The sequence below is a fragment of the Anomalospiza imberbis genome, chromosome 7 (assembly GCF_031753505.1).
Source record: "Anomalospiza imberbis isolate Cuckoo-Finch-1a 21T00152 chromosome 7, ASM3175350v1, whole genome shotgun sequence".
Classification (NCBI taxonomy): Eukaryota; Metazoa; Chordata; class Aves; order Passeriformes; family Viduidae; genus Anomalospiza; species Anomalospiza imberbis.
In genome coordinates, this window is record NC_089687.1 from 35,565,178 (window position 1) to 35,585,217 (window position 20,040).

The 20,040-nt window shown below is 45.4% G+C and overlaps 1 protein-coding gene across 7 annotated transcripts in view; it reads left to right on the top strand.

The window, feature by feature from the left end:
• The window catches only part of VWC2L (von Willebrand factor C domain containing 2 like), a 405,818-nt gene that overhangs the window by 360,372 nt on the left and 25,406 nt on the right, over positions 1 to 20,040 (top strand). For 2 of the 7 annotated variants that reach the window (XM_068196559.1, XM_068196562.1), the window contains exons 1-3: positions 112 to 718; positions 2,796 to 3,262; positions 19,377 to 19,506. In XM_068196559.1, coding sequence (XP_068052660.1) covers positions 2,852 to 3,262; positions 19,377 to 19,506 — 541 coding nt within the window. In that variant the 5' untranslated portion in view covers positions 112 to 718; positions 2,796 to 2,851. Of the gene's footprint in view, positions 1 to 110; positions 719 to 801; positions 931 to 2,795; positions 3,263 to 4,258; positions 4,699 to 19,376; positions 19,507 to 20,040 lie in introns of those variants that run through there. The other 5 variants (XM_068196561.1, XM_068196563.1, XM_068196560.1 and 2 more) reach the window with 5 other exon arrangements.

The following is a 20,040-nucleotide window of genomic DNA, read 5'->3' on the forward strand; positions in this document are numbered from 1 at the left end:
CGGAGCAGCGGCCGGGGCGGGGGCGCCCCGCCCCTGCATTATTTTTAGGGTTTTACCCCCCCCCCCCCCCTCCCCGGTTCGTCTCTCCCTTTTTTTTTTTTTTTTTTCCCCTACCACCCCCCTAAAAACAAAATCAAGCCTGATAAGGGCAGGCAGGGAGCGCGGAGCTGCGCGGCGCGGGCATGGCCGGCGCCCGGGCCGGGGAGTCCCCGGAGGGGCGCGGGGGCTGCCCGCCCGCCGGGCGCGGGGCTCCTGCGCCCGCCCTCCCCCGCCTGCCTCCCGCATAACCCGCGATCGCTCCCCCCCTTCCCCCGCCGAGGCGAAGCTGGAGCCGCAGGAGATCCGCCGGGCACAGGGAGGGGACAGGGATGGGTTGTTTTCTCTCCCCCGCCCGCCCCGAGACCTGAGGAGATGCAGCCCAAGTTCGCCGCGATGACTCTGCTGCTGGCACCGGGGTTTCTCCGCGGCATCGCAGCCTCCGGACCGCCTGAATCCTTCTCCCTCTGAATCGTCGGCGCCGGGTTTAAGCTCAGTTCTCATGGTGTGGTTGCTGGGCTGCCGCGCTCCCGTTTTGCGATGGGAGGTGGAGGAAAAGGGATTGTCCGTGAGTCAACACCGAAAACGTGATTAGGATGAACTGCTTTCACTAATCGGTTTCTAACCTTTCAGTCCATGTTGGCCCGTGACCCCTCTCAGCTTTCACGTCCAGCCTGATCAGGTAGGTGTGAATTATTTACTTGGGGTGAGGGAAGGCGGATGGAAACGTTTCAGAGACTTACCTACGATCCTGGCCTCTCTCAGGATGAGAAATGATGAGAAAGTTCAAGCTGTAAACTAATTCTGAGCCAAGCAGCATTTGTTTACTTGTTGAAATGTGTCCGTGCAAGACGTCTGCAGTCTGTCTGATTTCCAGGATCGAGCCGAGTGCCCGTGAGTTGCTGTGGGACATCTCAGCTGCTGTAGCAAAATATCTGGGGTGAACTTTTATATACATATATGTATACACACGCATTTGTTTTGAGAGCTCCCTCATAAAACTCCAGCAGATTCTCACAAGTGTTTCACATTTCCTCAGATATGAATGACACTGTTTGCTGCTTTTTTTTTCCCCTAAATGCCCACAAATCTGCAGTGTTGCAACCTACCTGTAGCGTTAGGTGGGGAGATTCTCTGCTCTGTAGATATGTAAAGCAGCCGTATTTGCATGAATCACTGGATTTCCAAACAGCATGTTACAGTGGATATTGCTAGTAGGAGTAACAAGAGGGTGCATAGTCCTTGTGATGGAAACACAGCTAGTACTTCAATTAAGAAGATATCTTTTCGAATTTGATAAATCCTGTGTAATATCCGGTGTCTCCCTCTGTTGTGGCTTTGGAAAAACTGCTTGGTCAACAGAATCCTTTTGCTGCTTCTCTGGGATTAAAGCTTTCTCCTCCTGCTGCTCCTTTTTTGCTTCAGTTAAGGGAGAATTAATTGCTGAACATCTGCAGTCCACCAAAAATGCCAGTATATAACAGTGTCTCTCGGAGGGGTGGGGGGAGTACGTGTTTGCCCGTGTGTGTAGGTTAACGCACGTTTGAGTAGACTCCGTGTGCATGCTCTGGGAATGGAGGAAAAGAAGGGATGATGGCACACACACCCCAACAGTCCTTCTTGTTTTGGTTTGTGCCAGCATCTACCTCCGTAGTTCTGCAGTCCATGTAATGCTGATATTTCATCTCATTTAAAAGTTTCCTGTAATACTTTGCCCAGTTTCTTTAAGAGGGGTCAGAAACCAGTTTGCTGCCTGGGTTGCGGTGGCTGTGGGCTGGTGCGTGGGCAGGTTGGTGGCAGTGATGTGGCACTGTGGGCAGCCAGAAGTGTTCCCAAGACACCGGCACGGAGCTTTCTCCTGGCGCCGACTCTCCCGGGGGTCACTCAAAGCCCCTCTCCCTGCCGGGCTCCGTCCTCACTCCACCACTTCAGCACGGCTCACCAGAGGTCGGGCCGTGCTGCATCGCTCCCGAAGTTTTAGAAAGGCTCCAGCTTAATCAGGCCAACACATTTCAGCAGCCCCATGCATTATGCAGGCATTTAATGCCCTGCACTCCGCGTTTTTTGCTGGGAATTACTGAAATGCTGAATAATGGAGAAGGTGAATTGCATCTTTGTCTCTGACAGGGTTAAACATACCTGCTGTGGGCTGGGCTGTTTTGGTAGCCCAGGAAGTCCCTCTTCAGAAATGCTGTAAATAAGATTCTGTACTATTCCACCTTTCACAGCACGAGTTTAACCCAGCACCATCTTTCAGATCAGACACAGATCTGACAACAGATTATGTTTAACTCCTTTTCAGCTCAGGTTTCCCATCTCAGTTTAATGAAGTGGGCTGTGCTCCATACGTAGCACCAAGGGACAGTGGCCACCACAGGAGGTTTAAACCAATCTTAAACTTGGCTTCAAAACCCTCCAAGCTGCCCATCACCATGCGATTTCAGGCAGCTGGTTTAATTTCTGGTCCATTCAAAAACTCAACTGCAAAAATGAGGAAAGTAAAAATTAGATTATTCTGGGAACCACCATTCCTTCAGAGATATTTTATGGTCATCTGCTTCCAGGCATGTGTGTCTAATGTAGGTATTTCACATGCTTTGTTCTATTTGCCAATAATTAAGAAGGGGTTTAATTCAAATGAAACAGTGGTAGTTAAAATTTTTGATTTATTCTTTGGTACTGGTTGAAACAATGACTTTTATAAGTCAATATTCCTTCAATTTTGAGTTTTTTTCTCACTCAAAACTGTTTGTTTTCAGACCGCAACACTGGTCTCCCTATGGAAGCAACTGTTTGTATCTGGCTTTGAGGTCCCATGGAGAAGCCGAGGAGGGGGATGGCTCTTCACGTCCATGAAGCCTGGATACTTCTGTTTGTGCTCCCTGGTTTGGTCACTCCAGCTGCCATCAATCATGAAGACTACCCAGCTGATGAAGGGGACCAGACCTCCAGTAATGACAATCTGATCTTTGATGATTACCGGGGGAAGGGCTGTGTGGATGACAGTGGCTTTGTGTACAAACTGGGAGAACGTTTTTTCCCAGGACATTCCAACTGTCCCTGTGTCTGTACTGAGGATGGACCTGTTTGTGATCAACCAGAATGCCCTAAAATCCACCCAAAGTGCACAAAAGTGGAACACAATGGATGCTGTCCAGAATGCAAAGAAGTGAAAAACTTTTGTGAATATCATGGGAAAAGTTACAAAATCTTGGAGGAATTTAAGGTATGGAACCCTTTCTTCAGTATTTCATATTAGTATGCTTTAGGAATGGTATTTTTTGTTGGGAGCTCTCAAAGGCATTCAGTATTTGCTTACTGCCATGGATGAACGCTGAAGTCATTTTTAGCTGTGATGCAGGTCTGGCTCATGTAAAAGCTGTCACCTCTCCATTATGTGCACTTCCTGAGGGCCAGTGGTCAGTCAATTTCCCTGTGGGAATTGCCAGCCCTCTGCATCTGCCTCCTTTGCTCATAGCATGGCTCATGCTGGACTACCAGGGGTGTGTAAACCAGTACTGAGTGCTTTTTAAGGACCCCTTTTGCAATTTGGATAGCAGAAAATTGATGGCATGATGCTGAGAGTTGTTACTCATACCTGTAGGAGCATGCAAATAGGTAGATGGTAAACTCTATTTAATTTTTTCTTTTCAACTGTGATAAGGCTGTCTAGAATGGAGAAGACGAAATCCTAGGCAGATGAGCATCTCAAGCAATGAGAAGCGTGGGTTTCATTGTAATGGTTGAGTTATTGTAAGGAATGCCATAAAGAAATCCTGAAATATATCTTAAATACAAGTCAGTGTTTTCCAAAACCACTACACAATCTACAATTCTCATTCTAATGAGTTTGATCACAAGCTTTCAATTCTGCTATGGAAAACACAATGAAGAACAGGGGCTGTAAAAGCTGCAGGTATACAAGTTTGTTCTTCCGGGTCACGTGGCTTTAAGAGTTGAACCTCCATAATTAACAACAGCCCAGAACTCTTCATGGCTGAGTGCCAGATCTTATTATACACTTGGCCAGTTCATTGTCTTCCCTGCAAGGAAAATAATTTCATATAGGTCTGAGTACTTCACCTGTTCTCAGTAGCATAGATGGCAGTTCCCTTTTTCACAGAAATTGTCATTTTCAGGGAAGGTAGCAGTTAGTAGTTCTTTTCTTCTATCAAGTGTGGTGTACGTTGATCTTTTTCCATCAGTCCATCTGAAACTGCAGTCACGGAGTCTGCCCAAGACAGTTGAATGTCTCAAGCACAAGGTAATGCAAATGTAAGAGGAGCATCTCCTTGAGGGCCACCCTGATCAACCTGCTCTGCTTTGCTGAGGGATATGAAGATGCTGATCTTGTGAACTGCTCAGATAACAGTTTCTTCTTGCCCTGGGAAGGCCTGGCCCAAGTTCATCCCATGATCCCACTTCAGTGGTTGCATTTTGGCAGCTGTGTTGTCAGGTGGTGAGATATCCCACCCAGGTGATCAGGTTTTCATGTGAGAGGTACAAGGTCTCATTTTTAGGAAGCAGAAATTTGTACGGACTCTTTGAAGAGACTTCAGTGGGAGAGATAGATCTTTCATTAAAGTATCTTTTGCATGTGAATTAAGTGGAAAAGAGATTATCTCTTTTCTTGAAAGAAATAATTTCATCCTGGCAACAGCTTAAACTAGGAAAACAGAATACAGGAGAGAGAAAAGCTGTTGGAGAGAGTTAGGAGCCATCTGGTTCCCCGCTTGCTGTATTCAAATACTTGGGCTGTTGTGTGGAAAGCAAAGTTCCAGTACCCTCTGAGAAGCACAAAGTAGACAGTGTCACGGCACTCTGACACACAGTAACCTTCTGTCCAGAACTAATGTGAGATCCTTCACACTTAATTTAGCTGACAGTCAAACTTTTGACCTGGACCTGTGTTTTGCTGAAAGCTCAATATGTTGTGGGATAGGGCAGAAACCAATGTTTTGGAAATCTCTGTGTTTACCTTGAATAAACACTGGATTGCTTTTTTCCTCAAAGTACTGTAGGAGAGTCAGACAATGGAAGATCGGAAGATCACTGTTTTGTGGGGAAAAAAGAAGCACCTGTGAACTATGACTTTATAAATTCTATAGGAGAGGCAGAACTTCAAAATTCAGGAAGCTGCTGCTCTGAGGTCTTGATTTTATGAGGCATCCAAGCATTCTGTTGTTTATTTCAGCAGAATAAAGATTATACCTGCTATCTCTGCAGATGAAATCTTGAGCAGCTCGTAGGTTTTACAGGTTCTGAGCTCTGCTCTTCCCTCATCCTGTTGAATTTATAAGGTCTGCAAACTTTCTCACATCCATTGCACACATACTGAAGTCAAAGACGAGAGGCTGTTCTGACTCAAACCCAGGCTGCTTTCAGTGGAAACAGAGGCACTGTTTTATGTGGTCTCAGAACCCTTTCACCCACTTGATTTACTTTTGCTGGTATGTAGATTCCAAATCGTCATCTATAGAAGTGCTTGTCACTGCTGAGTTTCAGCTGAAATTAGCCTCTATTTAAAAATCTTTTGCAAGTGTGTGTCTGTGTGTGTGTGCCAGGACTGACTCATCTTGTAGAAATTTCAGCTGCCTGATCTTGCACAAATTGGGATTAATTTTTTTCTCTCAGAATATTTTTTTTCTAGGGTATCAATATCTATGAGAGGTTTCCAGTTGGGTGAATTATCCTGTATTGTTTCTAGATTTTTTTTTTTTCTCAGGTTTGGGGTGAGAAATCCAAATGTGATTCATTCTTTTTTTCTTACCACTGGCAGTAACTGCGATGCTGTCAGAGTAAAAGAGTAGTTACAAAGGCCCATTTCTTGAATATTTAGCTTTCTTCTAGTGAACAGATCTTGTACATCTGATTTTTTTGAGTCATAACAGTCATAAGCACAAAATACAAACATGCCAACAAGCCATGTAGCTTAGACAGCTGTCCAAATATTTATGCTTGTGCCCCTCAATCATAAACATGTACAAATGAAATGCTGAACTGAAGTTCAATTATAAATCCAAACCCACTGTGAGTTTTTTCTTGTATCCTTTTGTAAAATTTTGTGTCTTTGACAGATGGCTTAGTAACCCCAGGCAGCATTTTCATAGCATCTTCATCTCTTATGGGTCCTGGGAGATGTTGGTGGGTTTGTGGCCCCAGCTGCCTGTACAGAGCCTGCCTCATTCCCTGGTTCCAGTGGGATTTACCCCCAGCTTTGGCTGAGGCTGGGGTTCCACCTGGAAACCCCTGCAGAAAAGGTCAGCACAATCCTCTAATGTTAGCCATGATCTGATTCAAATGTGCAGATTAAAATACAGATTGGTTCCTGGTGGTCAGGATCCTGATACCTGTGGAGCAGGAGAGAGGGCAGGTCTGGTGGGTTTTACTGGGATCCATCACTCTCTTTCCCATCTTGTCTTCTGCTTCTCTCTTTGTTGGACTAGAATGTGGCCCCTCAAGTCCCCACTGTCTGCTCTCAGAGCAGGGGTGAAGGCAGCTGTGGTGGCTGCAGGGAAGCTGTGAAGGAAGCTGGAATTCTCAGGCTGTTTTCTCCGGAGAGATCTGGCAGGGACTCTCAGGGTCACTTGGCAGCTGCTTTTTCTCTCACACATCATCCTTGCTTTGGTTTCAGTCCTGGAGGTTAAGGTCTGAATCCCAAGTGCTCTGCGGTTGCCTGTCGGATTGGAGATCTTTCGGGGGGGCTGTTAAGCCTCCCCTTTTCTTCAACAAGCAAATGGAGATTGGTCTTGTTTATTGTAAGTACACATGGCTGTGTTTTAAATGAATGTCCCCAGCCAGCAGCTGATGTAAAGTTAAGGAGACAGTGTTCCGCCAGCGTGACGGATGTTCATTGGCAGCTGATGGAGAGCTCCTGCAAATGTCACTGAGGCAAGTGTCCCTAAGTGCTGATTAGTTTTTGCTCTCTTGCATGACTTACTGGCAGAAAAGCACACACCTTTGAGAAATGGAATTGTGGCGTGGTTACAGTGTATTTGTAGCCACAGTGAGGAGCCACTGGAAGAGGATTGGGTTGTCATTTTGGAAAGTCCATTATCAGCTCTGAACTTCCTGGGTTTCTCATCACCCAGCAGAGGCACATCCAGAATAACCTCCTGAAGACCTCTGGATATGTAGCAAAATGCCATTGCTGGGAGATAAATGGTCAGTTCACAAGAGATTGTCAAGCTGACATCTTGAAATATTCTCTCCATTTTGGACTGACAGGCAGGGACTGCTCCCTGTCCCTGCAGGAGAGTGAGCACGGTGCCATCCTCCTCCAAGGCAGTGGCAGAAATTTCCTAAGCACAGACATTAAAATATCTGCGTTAGCCTGGCAGAACGTTGGGTGAGCTGTCCTTTGGGTGGGAACACCAGAGGTTTTGGCCTTCCTGATGATGTTCAAGTGAGAAGGGCAGCTTCAGCCTGCAGTTGTGAACTTGAGCTTGGAAAATACTCTGGACATTTTTTGGGTGCTCTTCAGTGGCTGCCTTCCTTTCTGCCAAGCACAGAGCTGCAATTTCTTCTAGCCATTGGCTCTGCCAGTGCTTATCCTTTGCTGCCGCCTTTATTTGCCTGCCCTTCCCAATGACTTCTCCACTTCCTTGTTCTCTCCCCTTCCACCTTTGCTCCTCCCAGACCTATCCTCACTGAAAAAGTCCCTAGGTGATGCCCAAGTATTTGTCCCTTGCATCAGAACAAGTGTGGAGAGGTGGGAGAACAAACCTTGCTCTTGCCCTTTTCCTCCACACTGGAGGAAAAAAAGAAAAAAAAAAAAAAAGCAGGAAAGGTGAAATTTTTCCTTCCAGGGCAAAGTTTTTGCTGACTTGAAAAGAGCCAGGATTTCATTGCTAAAGTTCTACTTCATTTTTCTTTCCCCTGTTCCCTGCCACTATATCTCAAGTTCATTGCTTTGTTTTGTCCACAAATCACCTGTAATCCTTCAGTTAAGGTTTTTGTATCTTGCTGATTTTATGTCTTCCTGAACAGTGCTTTGCACAGTAGGGACACAGCTCTAGCTGGGTTCTTCAGGGTGTAATCAGAACCCAAAATATATGAGGGACTGTGTAAGCATAGCATTATCATACACTGATCCTCAGCTCATTATGGAAACCTTTACTTCAGAATAGTGGCACCTCCTTCTCCTTTGTTAATGCTCTTTCAAATGTTTTATTAATGTAATTACCTGAATTTAACTGAACAAAGCAAGGCCTCTCATCAAAAGGCACATGCAAGCAGGTATACAGCTGCTACCCCAGCAGCTCTCAGCCCCTGAAACACAGTGTGTCCATCCTGATGCTGGAGGAGGCAGTGAAACCAAAAAGGGATTCCCCACCCCCAGAATTGTGCCAGAAATAGAAATTAAGTGGTGTAAACAACAGCCTGCCTCAGACTGCCAGGTACCCAGGCTAGGAGTGCAAGATTATCAAATACGAATGGAGCACTTGGGATGTTGCAGAGTGTTACTGGTGGGGTAACACTGCCCTGAGGTGAGAAACAAGAGTGTGGCAGCCCTGGGTGGAGAGGGCCAGCATGGGTCCCCCATTGCAATATTGGCATTCTTCTCTCCAAGATGTGTGCAGCAGGCTTTTTTTTCTACTATGACTCAAAAAAGTGGGGATTTTTTTTTTCCTTCTTGTGTGTTCTGCAATTTCACATATGGCTGGAAAATCATAATACAAAATAAATTTCAATAATGTGCCTGTGCTTTAATAAAAGGAGCCATGAACAATGCCAGCTCTGAAGATAGCATACAGCCATTGAAATCAGACAGGGGAAACAGAACATCAGTCAGATGGAAAAGTATGATTTATTCTCTCCCTCCTGGCAAAATTACAGTGACAATGTCTATGCAAAGGAATCTAAAATTACTGACTTACTGTATTTCTGTCATAATTTGTACCAAGAAAACATACTAAAATAGATAGGCCTGTCACATATTGATCTATAGTGAAGCCTATTTTTAAAATTATGCTATGAATTTAGCTACTGATTCTGTAACATATATATCACATTATGCACAAATATATTATTACAATAGGTGAAAGAAGGTGGGCTTTATTCAGAATTTGGCTAAAAAAAATCCATGTAATTTTCTTCCTTTGAGCACAGTAATACATGGGAGGCCCCAAAAGCTCAGAGCTCAGCGGTGCTGGCTGTGCCACACACAGACTGTCTCAGAGCTCCCCACTGAAATGGATGAGACCCAAAACCTGAATCCCCACAATCCAGAATCAGCAGGAACTGAGCACAAGCCCCTGGTTTTAGTCATGGTGCAGCAGCCCAGTGCAGAGCTCAGCCTGTACGTGCAATCCCAAGGGAATGGTATTTTTCCAGCAACTATGACACAGGAATTAATGTGTGCCCAACATTTGTACTGCCAGAGCTGGGGCTGGGCTTTCAGTTATTCACTCCAGGAAATAGCCCATCAGCTCTGCTGGCTTCCAGAATCAGCGCTGTCCAGGCAGCTGCTGAAGGAGAGGGGATATCTCTGCCCAGCCAGTGGAGAAGCTCTGGCACTTCCCTGCCCTCTTTCCATGGCTGCTGGAGCCTTACTGTTAAGAAAACGGAATATGTAGTACATGCAGGTGTTACCAACTCCTTCCAAGAGTGGTAAAATCAAGTCTGAGGCTTTATTGTTGTGCTAGACAATGCTCCATGGGGCCAAGGAGAGAGTTGCTCATCCCTTGGCTCTCCCAAGCTGTTTGTCTCTGTCATGCAGGCTGTTTCTGTGGGGCTGGTGAGCAGGAGGTCCTCAGGTCATCAGCTTAGGAAGAAGGGTGTCATCCTTAGAAACATTCACAGCTCGTTGGTGAGAAGGCTTTTTAGGAAACTATTTCCTGCCAGAGCGAGGGGAAGTGCAGGTATGTGATTGTTGCCACTGGAATGTGCTCTATGCAGAATTGCATTCATTAAAAAAATGCTCAATCAGCCAATTCTAGTTGCTGTTTTAAAAGCTATAATTAGATAAGTTATAATGCTCAGTCTAGTTGCAAACTAAGGATATGTGAGGCTTCCTTACTCTGTTCTGTGTAATATCAGAGGTAATTCTTTGGGAATTACAGTAAAATCAGTATGCTCGGAGAAGCAATAGGGTTTGAAACAGCTCCTGAAAGCAGGGAATCTCTCAGTCTGTTAACTGTGGTCATCCCAGTCAGCAAAACCTTTCTGACTGAGGGTTAGCCCAGTGTGGTCCCTGTGTAAGCAGACCCCAGTGTATTCTCTCATTCCAGATTACCCATTCAGACCCATTTTCAGGTCACATCCTTCCCAGCCTGTGCTCGTAACCAAATGATGGCATCCCCTGAAGAACAGAAACCTGCCAGACACCACTGGCAGCTGCAGAAGGAACAGGACCAAGGTCCACACCTCCTCCCCAGTGATGTCTGGTTGTATTATACCTACCTCCATAATAGAAACTCAGTGCTCTATCAGTACACGGAGCTGATCTTCCACCCTCCCCCATCTCTCAGTGTGAACAGAGCAGGAAACAGCAGACTCAGGTACAGGGAAAATGCATGTAAAGGGGATCACCTTTCTGACCAGGTCCTCCGTTCCTTTCTCCCTGCTCCAAGAGCCTTTCTCCTAGATATGGCTCCTTCATTGCAAAAGCCAACCAGGAGGGAATGGAGAGCACAAAGCTGCCAGCTGGGCTCACTTTCCTTGCTGACATTAAAAGGAGCTTGAAAAAAAATGTGAAGCACACACAGACATTTGTCTGTGTCTGAAGGGGGCTGCACTTCACGTGTTGGAGCCACGGTCCCATCTGTCGTATCTGTAACCTTTCAGAAGGAGTCCCCTTCCCTGGGCACTGGGCATGTCTGAACTAAAAAACTATTGTAATTGAGTCATAAAAATTATCACCAAAGTAACAGAGCCCCAGGGTAGGTGAGGTGCAACTATTGTGAGGAATAAAATGAGACATATATCAAAGCAAAGAGAGCGTTCTCATGGAAGAAGTGCAAAGTCATGTTTTTACAGAAAGCTTTGCTACTGCTCTCGGGAGAGAAAAGGAACCACGAGACTGCAGATACACAGCTCTGGTGGAAAAGGGGCCAGGACTCAGCTCAAGGTTGTCTCTCTCATCAGCTAATGGAGGGAGCCACTCTTCAGATCCAGACAGGGTTCCAGGAGCCTTTTAAACTCATCAAATTGTGTGGCACAGAGCAAATCTATGAGTACGAAGCTCCTAAAGCCATCACAGCCCTGACGCATCAGATGTGGGCCCAGGATACTCAGGATGAGGTGCATCTTCTGTGCCCTTCATTTGCCTTTACTGATCTGTAGGGCTCCCCAGGAATGTTCACAAAACAATGGCAAGGGCAATGTTGTTTATGATCATGGACAGGCATGGCCTGGGATTGAGGGGAGGAGAGGAATACACAACCTGGAGCAATTAGAGCATCCTTGTGCTTTTCCATCTCTAGAATCCAAGCCTGGTCACCAGCACGCTGGAAAGACTCTTGTGTTTCAAACATCATTGCTAATGTTTGTGTGTGTGTTGAGGCCTCCCCTAAAAACAGGATCTCAGCATCTGCTTCTCCTGCTTCTTGGAAGCCAGGTCCTTGGTTTAGCCAACCTGCAGAGTGGTGCAGGCATTTTTCAATTTTTGGATGGCAAAGTTGATTTGTATTGCTAGTGCTCCATATAAGTAGGATACAGCTCCAATTTTTTCACTGCAGATAAATTATCTAATGACTTAATAGTTTTTTCCTGTTGCAAAGTCATTTGCAACCTGATGGTTGTTTTCATTGAGTGTGTTTTTCTGTAATTACTCAACATATTGTTGATTTGAGCAACTTTCCACCTATGGAAAATCCAGGTGGTTACAGTTTTTGTAGTATAATTGATATTGTATCTCCACTAGCTGGCTGGATTATTTTTATTTTATTAAGTAAGTGAAAAAAAATGAGATAAATTTTTGCCCTTTGCAGGTTTTTGTATTGGCACATACAAAAGAGCCATTTACCAAATTGTTAACAAAAATTAGGTGGTTATTTATGCACTGCTTATAGTGAAAGCCAAGTGAGCAGCTCAAAAGAGAAATGGGCAGATTTCAGTCCCACCTTCAGGTGGGATTTGTTCATCAGCTCCTTCTCCACAAGTTTGGCACCTGCAAAATTTCTCAGCTGAAAGCTCTCTGAATTTTCCTGCAATCTTCTGCTAATCTGACTGAGATCACAGGCAATTTCAATAACAATGGAAATGATTCTAATTTCTCCCCCAGGAGTACCTCTGATGAATGCTATCCCAGTTCCTTTTTTATTCCTCTCCCCTGGTTTATGACTTCCCACCTCAGCCATAATGTGGAAGCCATTTTTGCCTCCAAATTTATTCATCAGGTCCTTTCAAGCTTTCTTCCCTTTCTTGCTTCCTGCCAATAAATTCCCCACCTGAAACTGTAGCTACAAGAGATAATTTCCTTCAGAATTGCCATTGTCCTTAGTGTCATTAAAAGTTACAGCTCCTCTTTAGATGCAAGTACCCAATTTGACAGACGTCACTCTGCATCGCTCTGCTTTTCCTGCTGTTTTGTCTGCATCGAGCAGGATGCCTTCAGTCCAGCCTCTCTGAGGGATGGGATTATCTCTGTGAGTCTCTTGAAAACTAAAAGAGGGGGGGATTGACAGCAGCGATGGATTTCAATCTTCCTTTTCTTGGAGCCCAGCACTTGCAGGGGATGGGACACATCCAGAGTGTAGGCAGGAGGTGTATGTGGATACAACTCGTGGATCTGAATCGATGGCAATGATGCCTTAAGTGTACAGAACTGCCAGGAGAGATCCATTGCATCCCAAACCACCTTGGCATCAGCAGAAATGCAGAGAATGGCACTTCCTTTTTAGGGGGTTGGCACTTCTTCTAATGTGTTCTCAAAGGGGGAGAAAGCATTTCAACTCCATATTCAGTAAAACTGGCAATAAAAGCATTTTTCCCCTTGCAATATCAGCTAGAAGAGGAACATTCTTACACACCACGTCCTTTTTGGTGTTTGAAGGAGCTGATTTTGGTCTGGAATGGTACCGAGAGTCCCAATATCTCCTCTGCCTTTGCTCTGGTGTGATGGCTCCCGAGGTTTCCCCAGAGCTCAGAATCAAGCTTGGTTTTGTGTTTATACCCCTCTCCATATTCCAGTCAAGCAAGCAGATTGCTCCAGTCATTCTGGCCATGTTGTAAATTCACCTGTTTGACTCTGAAGAACACCACAGGCCCCAATAACAGATACACTCAATTCAGTGGAAATACTTGGATTGTCTTCCAGTGACTTGGACAGCCCCTGCACGATGATCAGTATGTGCATTGTAACATGATTAGATGGTTGTAAACACTCATTTTGTTCCCCAGAAGAAAAGTCAAGTATTCCTGATACAGCAGCTATGGAGCCTGTATTGCTCTGCACCTGTCTGGAAGGAGCTGTGTCTGCCTGGTGAAGGGCTGTTGTGTGTCAGGCAGCACGAGAATGTGGTCCTTATGCAGCACTTCTTGGGACCTTGGCAATGAGATGAAGCCTTCCAGGATGGGATTAGGGCACGTCCTCGTACAAAAACTCTCTTCAGGCTTAGCTGTAGGAAGGAGGGGGAAGAGAGCAGCTCAACAAATCCCAATTACTGCATCTCAGGCTTTGAGCAGCCTGGATCCAGTAAAGATGTAAACCTCCTTCCACGAGGCTGAAAACCCAGGAACAAAGAAAATGCCACACAATTCAAGGCCTTTTCTTGGAAAAGTGAAGAGAGGTGGTAAGTGTTAGGAAATGGCTGTGCTAAACATGCCTGGAGGAGCTGGCATCTGAATTCATGGAGTGGAAGGTCTCCAGGAGTAACAGGTCAGTTTTAATGATACAAGATTCACTGGCTTTTGAAATATTCAGGTGCCAAATAGCACTTTAGTCTTGGAAGGCTGCTTGGAAAATGAGCAGCATTTTCCCAGCTTCTGGAGGGGTATGAGCCTCAAACCCCAAGTCTAAGCAAAGCCGGCTGGAAGAATCCCAACTGATCACAGGGAACTGCAGCCTTAAAACTTGGTCTGAGACATCTCCTGAGCTGGGTGACTTGGAAACCAGTTAGCCTGGTGAATGTGGCAGCAGAGCAAAAAGTGAGGAAAATGGCTTCTTATTGACTGACAGAACAAACAGGTGAACAAAAAGTATCAGTCAGATGTCATCTTCAGGGTTTTTAGTTTGACTTAGGTAAATCGCTCCCTCTCCACCTCTCCAGAGCTGTTGGTGTAGAAGCAGCTAAGAGTGATTGACAAGCAGACATAAAGACAGAGAAATCCTGATTGCAGGCAGGCAAGAGGAGGGCTGCAAAATGATGTTTCATAGATACAGATATGCTTACTCCATTCACTCAGGGAGAATATTCCCTACTTGGTGAGGATATAGAAAAGCATTTCCCATGTTTGGGGCAGCAGAGGGGTAGCTTAGGCGCTGTAACTATGGCCAAGACATGAGCTGAGGGAGAAATACAGAGATGAGGTTCAGTAAGCACTTGCAACAAGAGAATTCCTATGACTAAATGAGATGACTGAGGTGCTTCTTGCAAGGTCTTGCCTAAAATCTTGAAGTTTTGTGTGTCAGTTATTGGTGTGATTGTACCAGCTGCCGTGGCCTAAAAAAAAAGTTTGATTCAGATATCTTCAGCTGTAGAAAAGCATAAAGGAGTAGATTTTAACATTCTGAGTTCTGAATTCAGATTTCCATTTTCTTCTCTCCACCTCTCCCTTATGTTTGGGAATAACCAGTTTTGTAGGCTATTGCCTAAAGAATTGTTTGATCGTGTGACCTCTGTTGCTGTCCACCAGTCCTTTTAGAGGACTTGAGGACCTGCTCACAAAATAGTCCTCTCAGAGGTATGAAATTTCTGTGGGTTTTTGAAACCTTGTAGCTGACTAAAGAAGGACCCACGTGGTGCCCAACCCTGTAAGAGAGGAGTAGCTGGATGATGTTAGCAGTCACAATTCCTATGTATGCTGGCATTTGCTTCCACAAAGAGGGTGAAAGCGGTGGGGAGCTGGTGTGTATGGGTGCAGAGTGAAGGTTAGGAGGTGGGGCACCTGTGTCCTGGTAGATCTCCCAATTTCCCCTGCTCAGGGGTATCTTGTTTTTCATTCTGTTTTCTTTGCTGCCTTTTTCATGTGTTTGTTTATATCGTCTATCAAGTTTATCATTATGTGCTCATGCACATAAAATCTTTATTAGCCGTGTGTATTTTCTATTCTCTGTTCTAATTTTCCTTCCTTCTTGCATTGTTAACAAACTCTGCTGATTGCAGATGTTTCCCATTTGACTGCACCTGAGACTCAGGTTCTCCAGCCACACAATAGAAGGAGTGCTGGCTCCCTCCTCCAGCCGTCCTGAGGTGTGTGATGGGGCCATCCCACACAGGATTGCCCAGGGACTGAACCTGCCCTCTCAGCCAAACCTGGGCTCACAGTCCTCCTTGACATCAGTAGAACAGAAGAGAAGGAGAAATTGGGCTGTGATCTTAGGGGTGGTTATGAATGGGTTGTGCTGCTCTGGTCTTTTTGAAGTGACTGGCTGAAGGAGAGGGGATTTAGGGTCAGTGCAGAGACTGAGAAGGTCCCTTGTGCTCTGAGTCCCATTTCAGCTGCTGTTAAAAGCCCTTGAATGGTGGATAGATGTTGGCCACGTCTGCTTCCCACCAGCTTGGCTTGACTTGGCCCCTACGCTGACAACAACATCCAAGAACGTGTCACCCCACTGTCTCTGAGGGTCACTGCTCTCACCCCCATTAGGAGTGGAGATGGGGTAAAAAGAATTTCAGTGCTTTGCACTGGTTTGGCCAAGTCAAACTGCTCTGCTGACTGATACCTTCTACAGGAGGGCCCAGTTTGCTCCTGATGGAGCCATTTCTGGAATCATATTGAGCAGTGCAGGACCATGGAATGGTCGTGTATCCATGTTTTGGCTGGGCATCGTGAGCACCCTTTCCTTTTGGGCAGTGGTCAGAAGAATGTTTCTTCACCAACACCTCTTGAAATCCTGCCTAATAAATCCTTCCCTAGAGAGTTTTCTAAGAGATTCTTTGGCCTTGGACATGAGGGTGAATAAATTACCGCCTTTTGTGACCCTTTAATCTTAACACTCTTTCTAGAATATCAGTTTAAGGGACACAGATAAAGCATTTGCACTGTTCATGTGGGAAGATGTCCTCTCTCCTTCCTACTCCAGAAAGCCCCATGTGTTTTTTCAGTATCCTTCTTCAGCAGGGATGAGAGTTCCTTTTCTGGAACTGTTGTTTGAACTTCAGTGGCTACAAAAGTGTAAACCACCCCACTTTCATGGGGGATAAATCTTTAAACTGGGAAACAGAAAACCAAACTTAAGGACATCTGCTGGTTCCATGTTCTTCACTGGTTCCCAGTTTGTCATTTTGCTGCCTGGTCTTCCTGCTGCCTGTACCAATAGAGGACTTTTTGACCAGTGTCCCAGAATTATTCCACAAGAAAGGTAGCACCAGGGAAAGTAATAGCTCAGATGCAGAGCCTGCAGACAGCTCAGCTTCAAAATGCTCAATCAGTGTGCTTGGGGCAAAGTCCTTTCTGAATGGGCAGGGATTTGCAGATCGGATCCCAAAGCACATCCCAGGGAAGAAAGTGCCAAGGCTCTCATAAACCAAGTGGACAGGAGGGCTGGAGTCCCTCATAGTAAGTGGCACTGACAAGTGACCAAAGTGGTCAGACAGAGGAAGATCCTGAGTGATCAAGACCAAGTGGCTTGACCTTAATACAGTGAGGAGGAGGAGGTGGCAGGGAAAGGTCTGGTTCATGCCAAAGCAGCCCTTTCATCTGGTGGCTTAGGTCAAGCCTCTAAAGGGGGGAAATGATGCCTTAAGTTTTAGCTTTTATATTTTCCAGATTCTGTGCTGCTTTAGTGTGTTACTCTGAGCTTCATATTAAGCATTAGCAAGTTCTCTTCACAGGGTAGGTAAAGAACAATCCTCCTCCAGCTTGTCCAAGGACAACTGTTACAAGCTCCAGGCCCAAAAAGTATAAACAATGGTGAATTGAAGAGAGAAAAACAAGGAGGATGGGACTTCATTACCTAAAGCTGTAATTGCACAATCAACTCCAATATGCAAATGGAGCAGAACTTACAAAAGTGAGAGACCCCGTGACCAGTTGTCCATTTTGTGACCCTTTTGGTTCATCTTGGGTGCAGCCCTGGCTGGGCTCTTGTGCTGCCCAAGGTGGATCCATTGAGGCCTTTTAATAAATCCCTGCTTTATTCTTTAACTCTGTCCAGCCTCTGTTCCAGGGCAGCCTTCTCAAGGCATCAGTTTGCTTGGTGTTCTGCCAGGGTGTGCTTTCTTCTCTAATTGTGTGCAGCTCTTCCTGCTTGGAAAGCTGCTCTGAGCATCAGGCAACATCCTGCTTTGTTACAGTGTCATTTTCAGGCTGCTCCACCAAGGCTGAGGCAGAAGATGTGTGTGTCATGTCTCATCTGCTCAGCCACAGAGTCGTTCAGGGGCAGCTTCTGCTTGTGCTGATCCTCTCTGAGCCATGGATTGGGCTGCAGCCCTGGAAAAGCATCACATATTCCTTAGCATTGCAGCCACTGGAGTAGTGAGGATGGGTACAAGCCCTGGAGGAGACGTCAGTGGAAGCTTCCACAAATCACAAGATCTAGTTCTACTGCTCCATATAATTAGTGATTAAAATGAGTAAAAACAAAGCAGCAATTTTCTTATTGATCCCTCAGCAAATAGCTCTGTCTGTTTTCTTCTGTATTGTTTCTTCCTATTAAATAGCCTTGAATAAGAAATGTCAGTCAAATGAATTTAGATTCCTGGTGCTTCAGACAGAAATCAAAGCAGGATTGAAAGAGGAACAATAATTAGAGAGAGGAATTCCACCTCCACACACTTCTTCCCTTGCTCAAGGAGTGCTGATTTTATCTAAATTGCCAAAGCCATGAGCAAATGAGAGGTGATGGGAATTATAGACTGCAGATGCTGAGACAAAGCAAGGGAAGCTTTAATTAGTGCATTTTAAGGTAGAAATAAATTTCCTGGGAATAAATTATTCGACTCAAGACACATGGAGCTTCTTAGAGGTGAACTGAAGAGCTTCTTACAAGCCACAAACAGGGCTCACAGGTTGTATCTGTCTTGTAGAAATGAGTGACCCATCACTGAGGTCTGAAATACATCAAGATGAATCCTTCTTTCTTTGCATCCCACTTTATTTACTAATATTGAGTAATATTTTTCAATATTGAGGAATTCCCACAGCTGCAGATTCACATAAAGCAGAATTTTTCCCAATACCCACATTTACTCATTGAAATGTTGGTGATGGATGCTGAGAAACTGGGAGTTACATATCAAACCTACTGGTACTGAAGGGAAGTTATTTTTCTTTCAGTTCTCTTATTCTCCTTCCTTAGCTCTGTTGCCATGTTTTCATGACACTAGCACACACATAAGTCACTTGCAACCTTAAAACACTGACCTTTCTATGTTTTCAGCAGATTTTCACAGCTTTTTAAAGGTTGAGACAGTAACAACTCTGTGCAATTTGGAGGTGGCTAGAGCTTCCGGGCTGAACCCATTGTGCTGAAACAAAACCATTTAGCTGGGCGCTTTAATCCTGAATTCCCTGACTCAGCAGAATGACTCAGTCTCTTAATTATTTACGTATTTTATGTGAGCCTGTTGCTCACAAACCTTGTTGAAGCAAGCAGGAGAGGGGCCAGGCTGAGATCTCATGGTTGTGTTACGGGAGTGCTCACAGACCCCTGACACAGGTGCTGCACAAACATGGAAAGAAATGGGTTTGCCCCTCCAAGAGCAACACTGTTCTCTTCTGCCCTGAAAAGTGGGAATGAAAGCACCCCAAGGAGGCTGGGGGATGGACAGGCCATCCCAGCAGCACCCTTCCAACACCTTGGGGTGGCTGGCAGTGGTGGTCTACGTGAGCGATGGATATGGCCTGGAAAATCAGCCTGTCCTCCCTTCCTGGAACGAACCACCACTCAGGACCTTCCACAAATCCTGCTCTTCTTCTGGCCACACATGTAAGATAAAACAGATGGGTACAGCAAGGTACAACCTAGATGCTGCAGCTCAGTGTTTTGGGGGACCTAAAATCCTAAAAGCTCTGCGTGGGAAAACAAGGCTGACGCTGGCTGGTTTTTCTGATGTTGTGGTTTCCTATTTCAGCTGTTGCTCTTTCGTGCCGGAGGTTAACGTGTATCACCCATGATGAATGACTCAGTTAAGGGATGTTGAACGCTCATGTGTTTATCTTGTGGCAGGATGGGAATGTTGCAAACTTGTGAGCTGCGGGAGGCAATGGGCTAATTTGAGATTTGTTCCTAGCCCTCGCCATGCGAATGGTGTCGCTGCGAGCCCAGCAATGAAGTTCACTGTGTTGTAGCAGACTGCGCAGTCCCCGAGTGTGTCAACCCGGTCTATGAACCAGAGCAGTGTTGCCCTGTCTGCAAAAATGGTAAGAAAGAACCGTGTTGGCTTTAACAGAGATATAAAGGAAACATTTGATTGAAACGCTGTTACTGAGGTTTGCCTCCATTGGCATGGGCTGGTCCTTCTCCTGGTGCTTCGGTTATGGGGTGAAAAATTTTCACAATTTAAGTTGCCCCTCCTGGCCTGTGTCTTCTCCTGGAGGCAGATGGAATGGCTGGCTTGACAAAGGTTTTATGGGATTGAGTCCTGATATCAGTGATTGTTGTTTCATTTCTTTGTTAGTTTCTCAAAATTAGTCTAACAGAGAATCAAATACATGAGAAAAGAGAGAGTGTTTGTCCCTGCATTAACAAACCAATGGTTATTATCTAAGGCCAAGGGAAAGCTCACCAAAATCAGTGGCAGAACTTTTCCTGTGGCCAGTAAGACACCCACCAAGCCCAGAACATTGTTAGCTGTGTGCTGGAGTCTCTGTGTAGCACTGGGCTTCATTATCCTGCTGAAATGATTTCATGAATTAGATTCATCAATACTTTCAAGAAGTGTTTTGGAATGACTG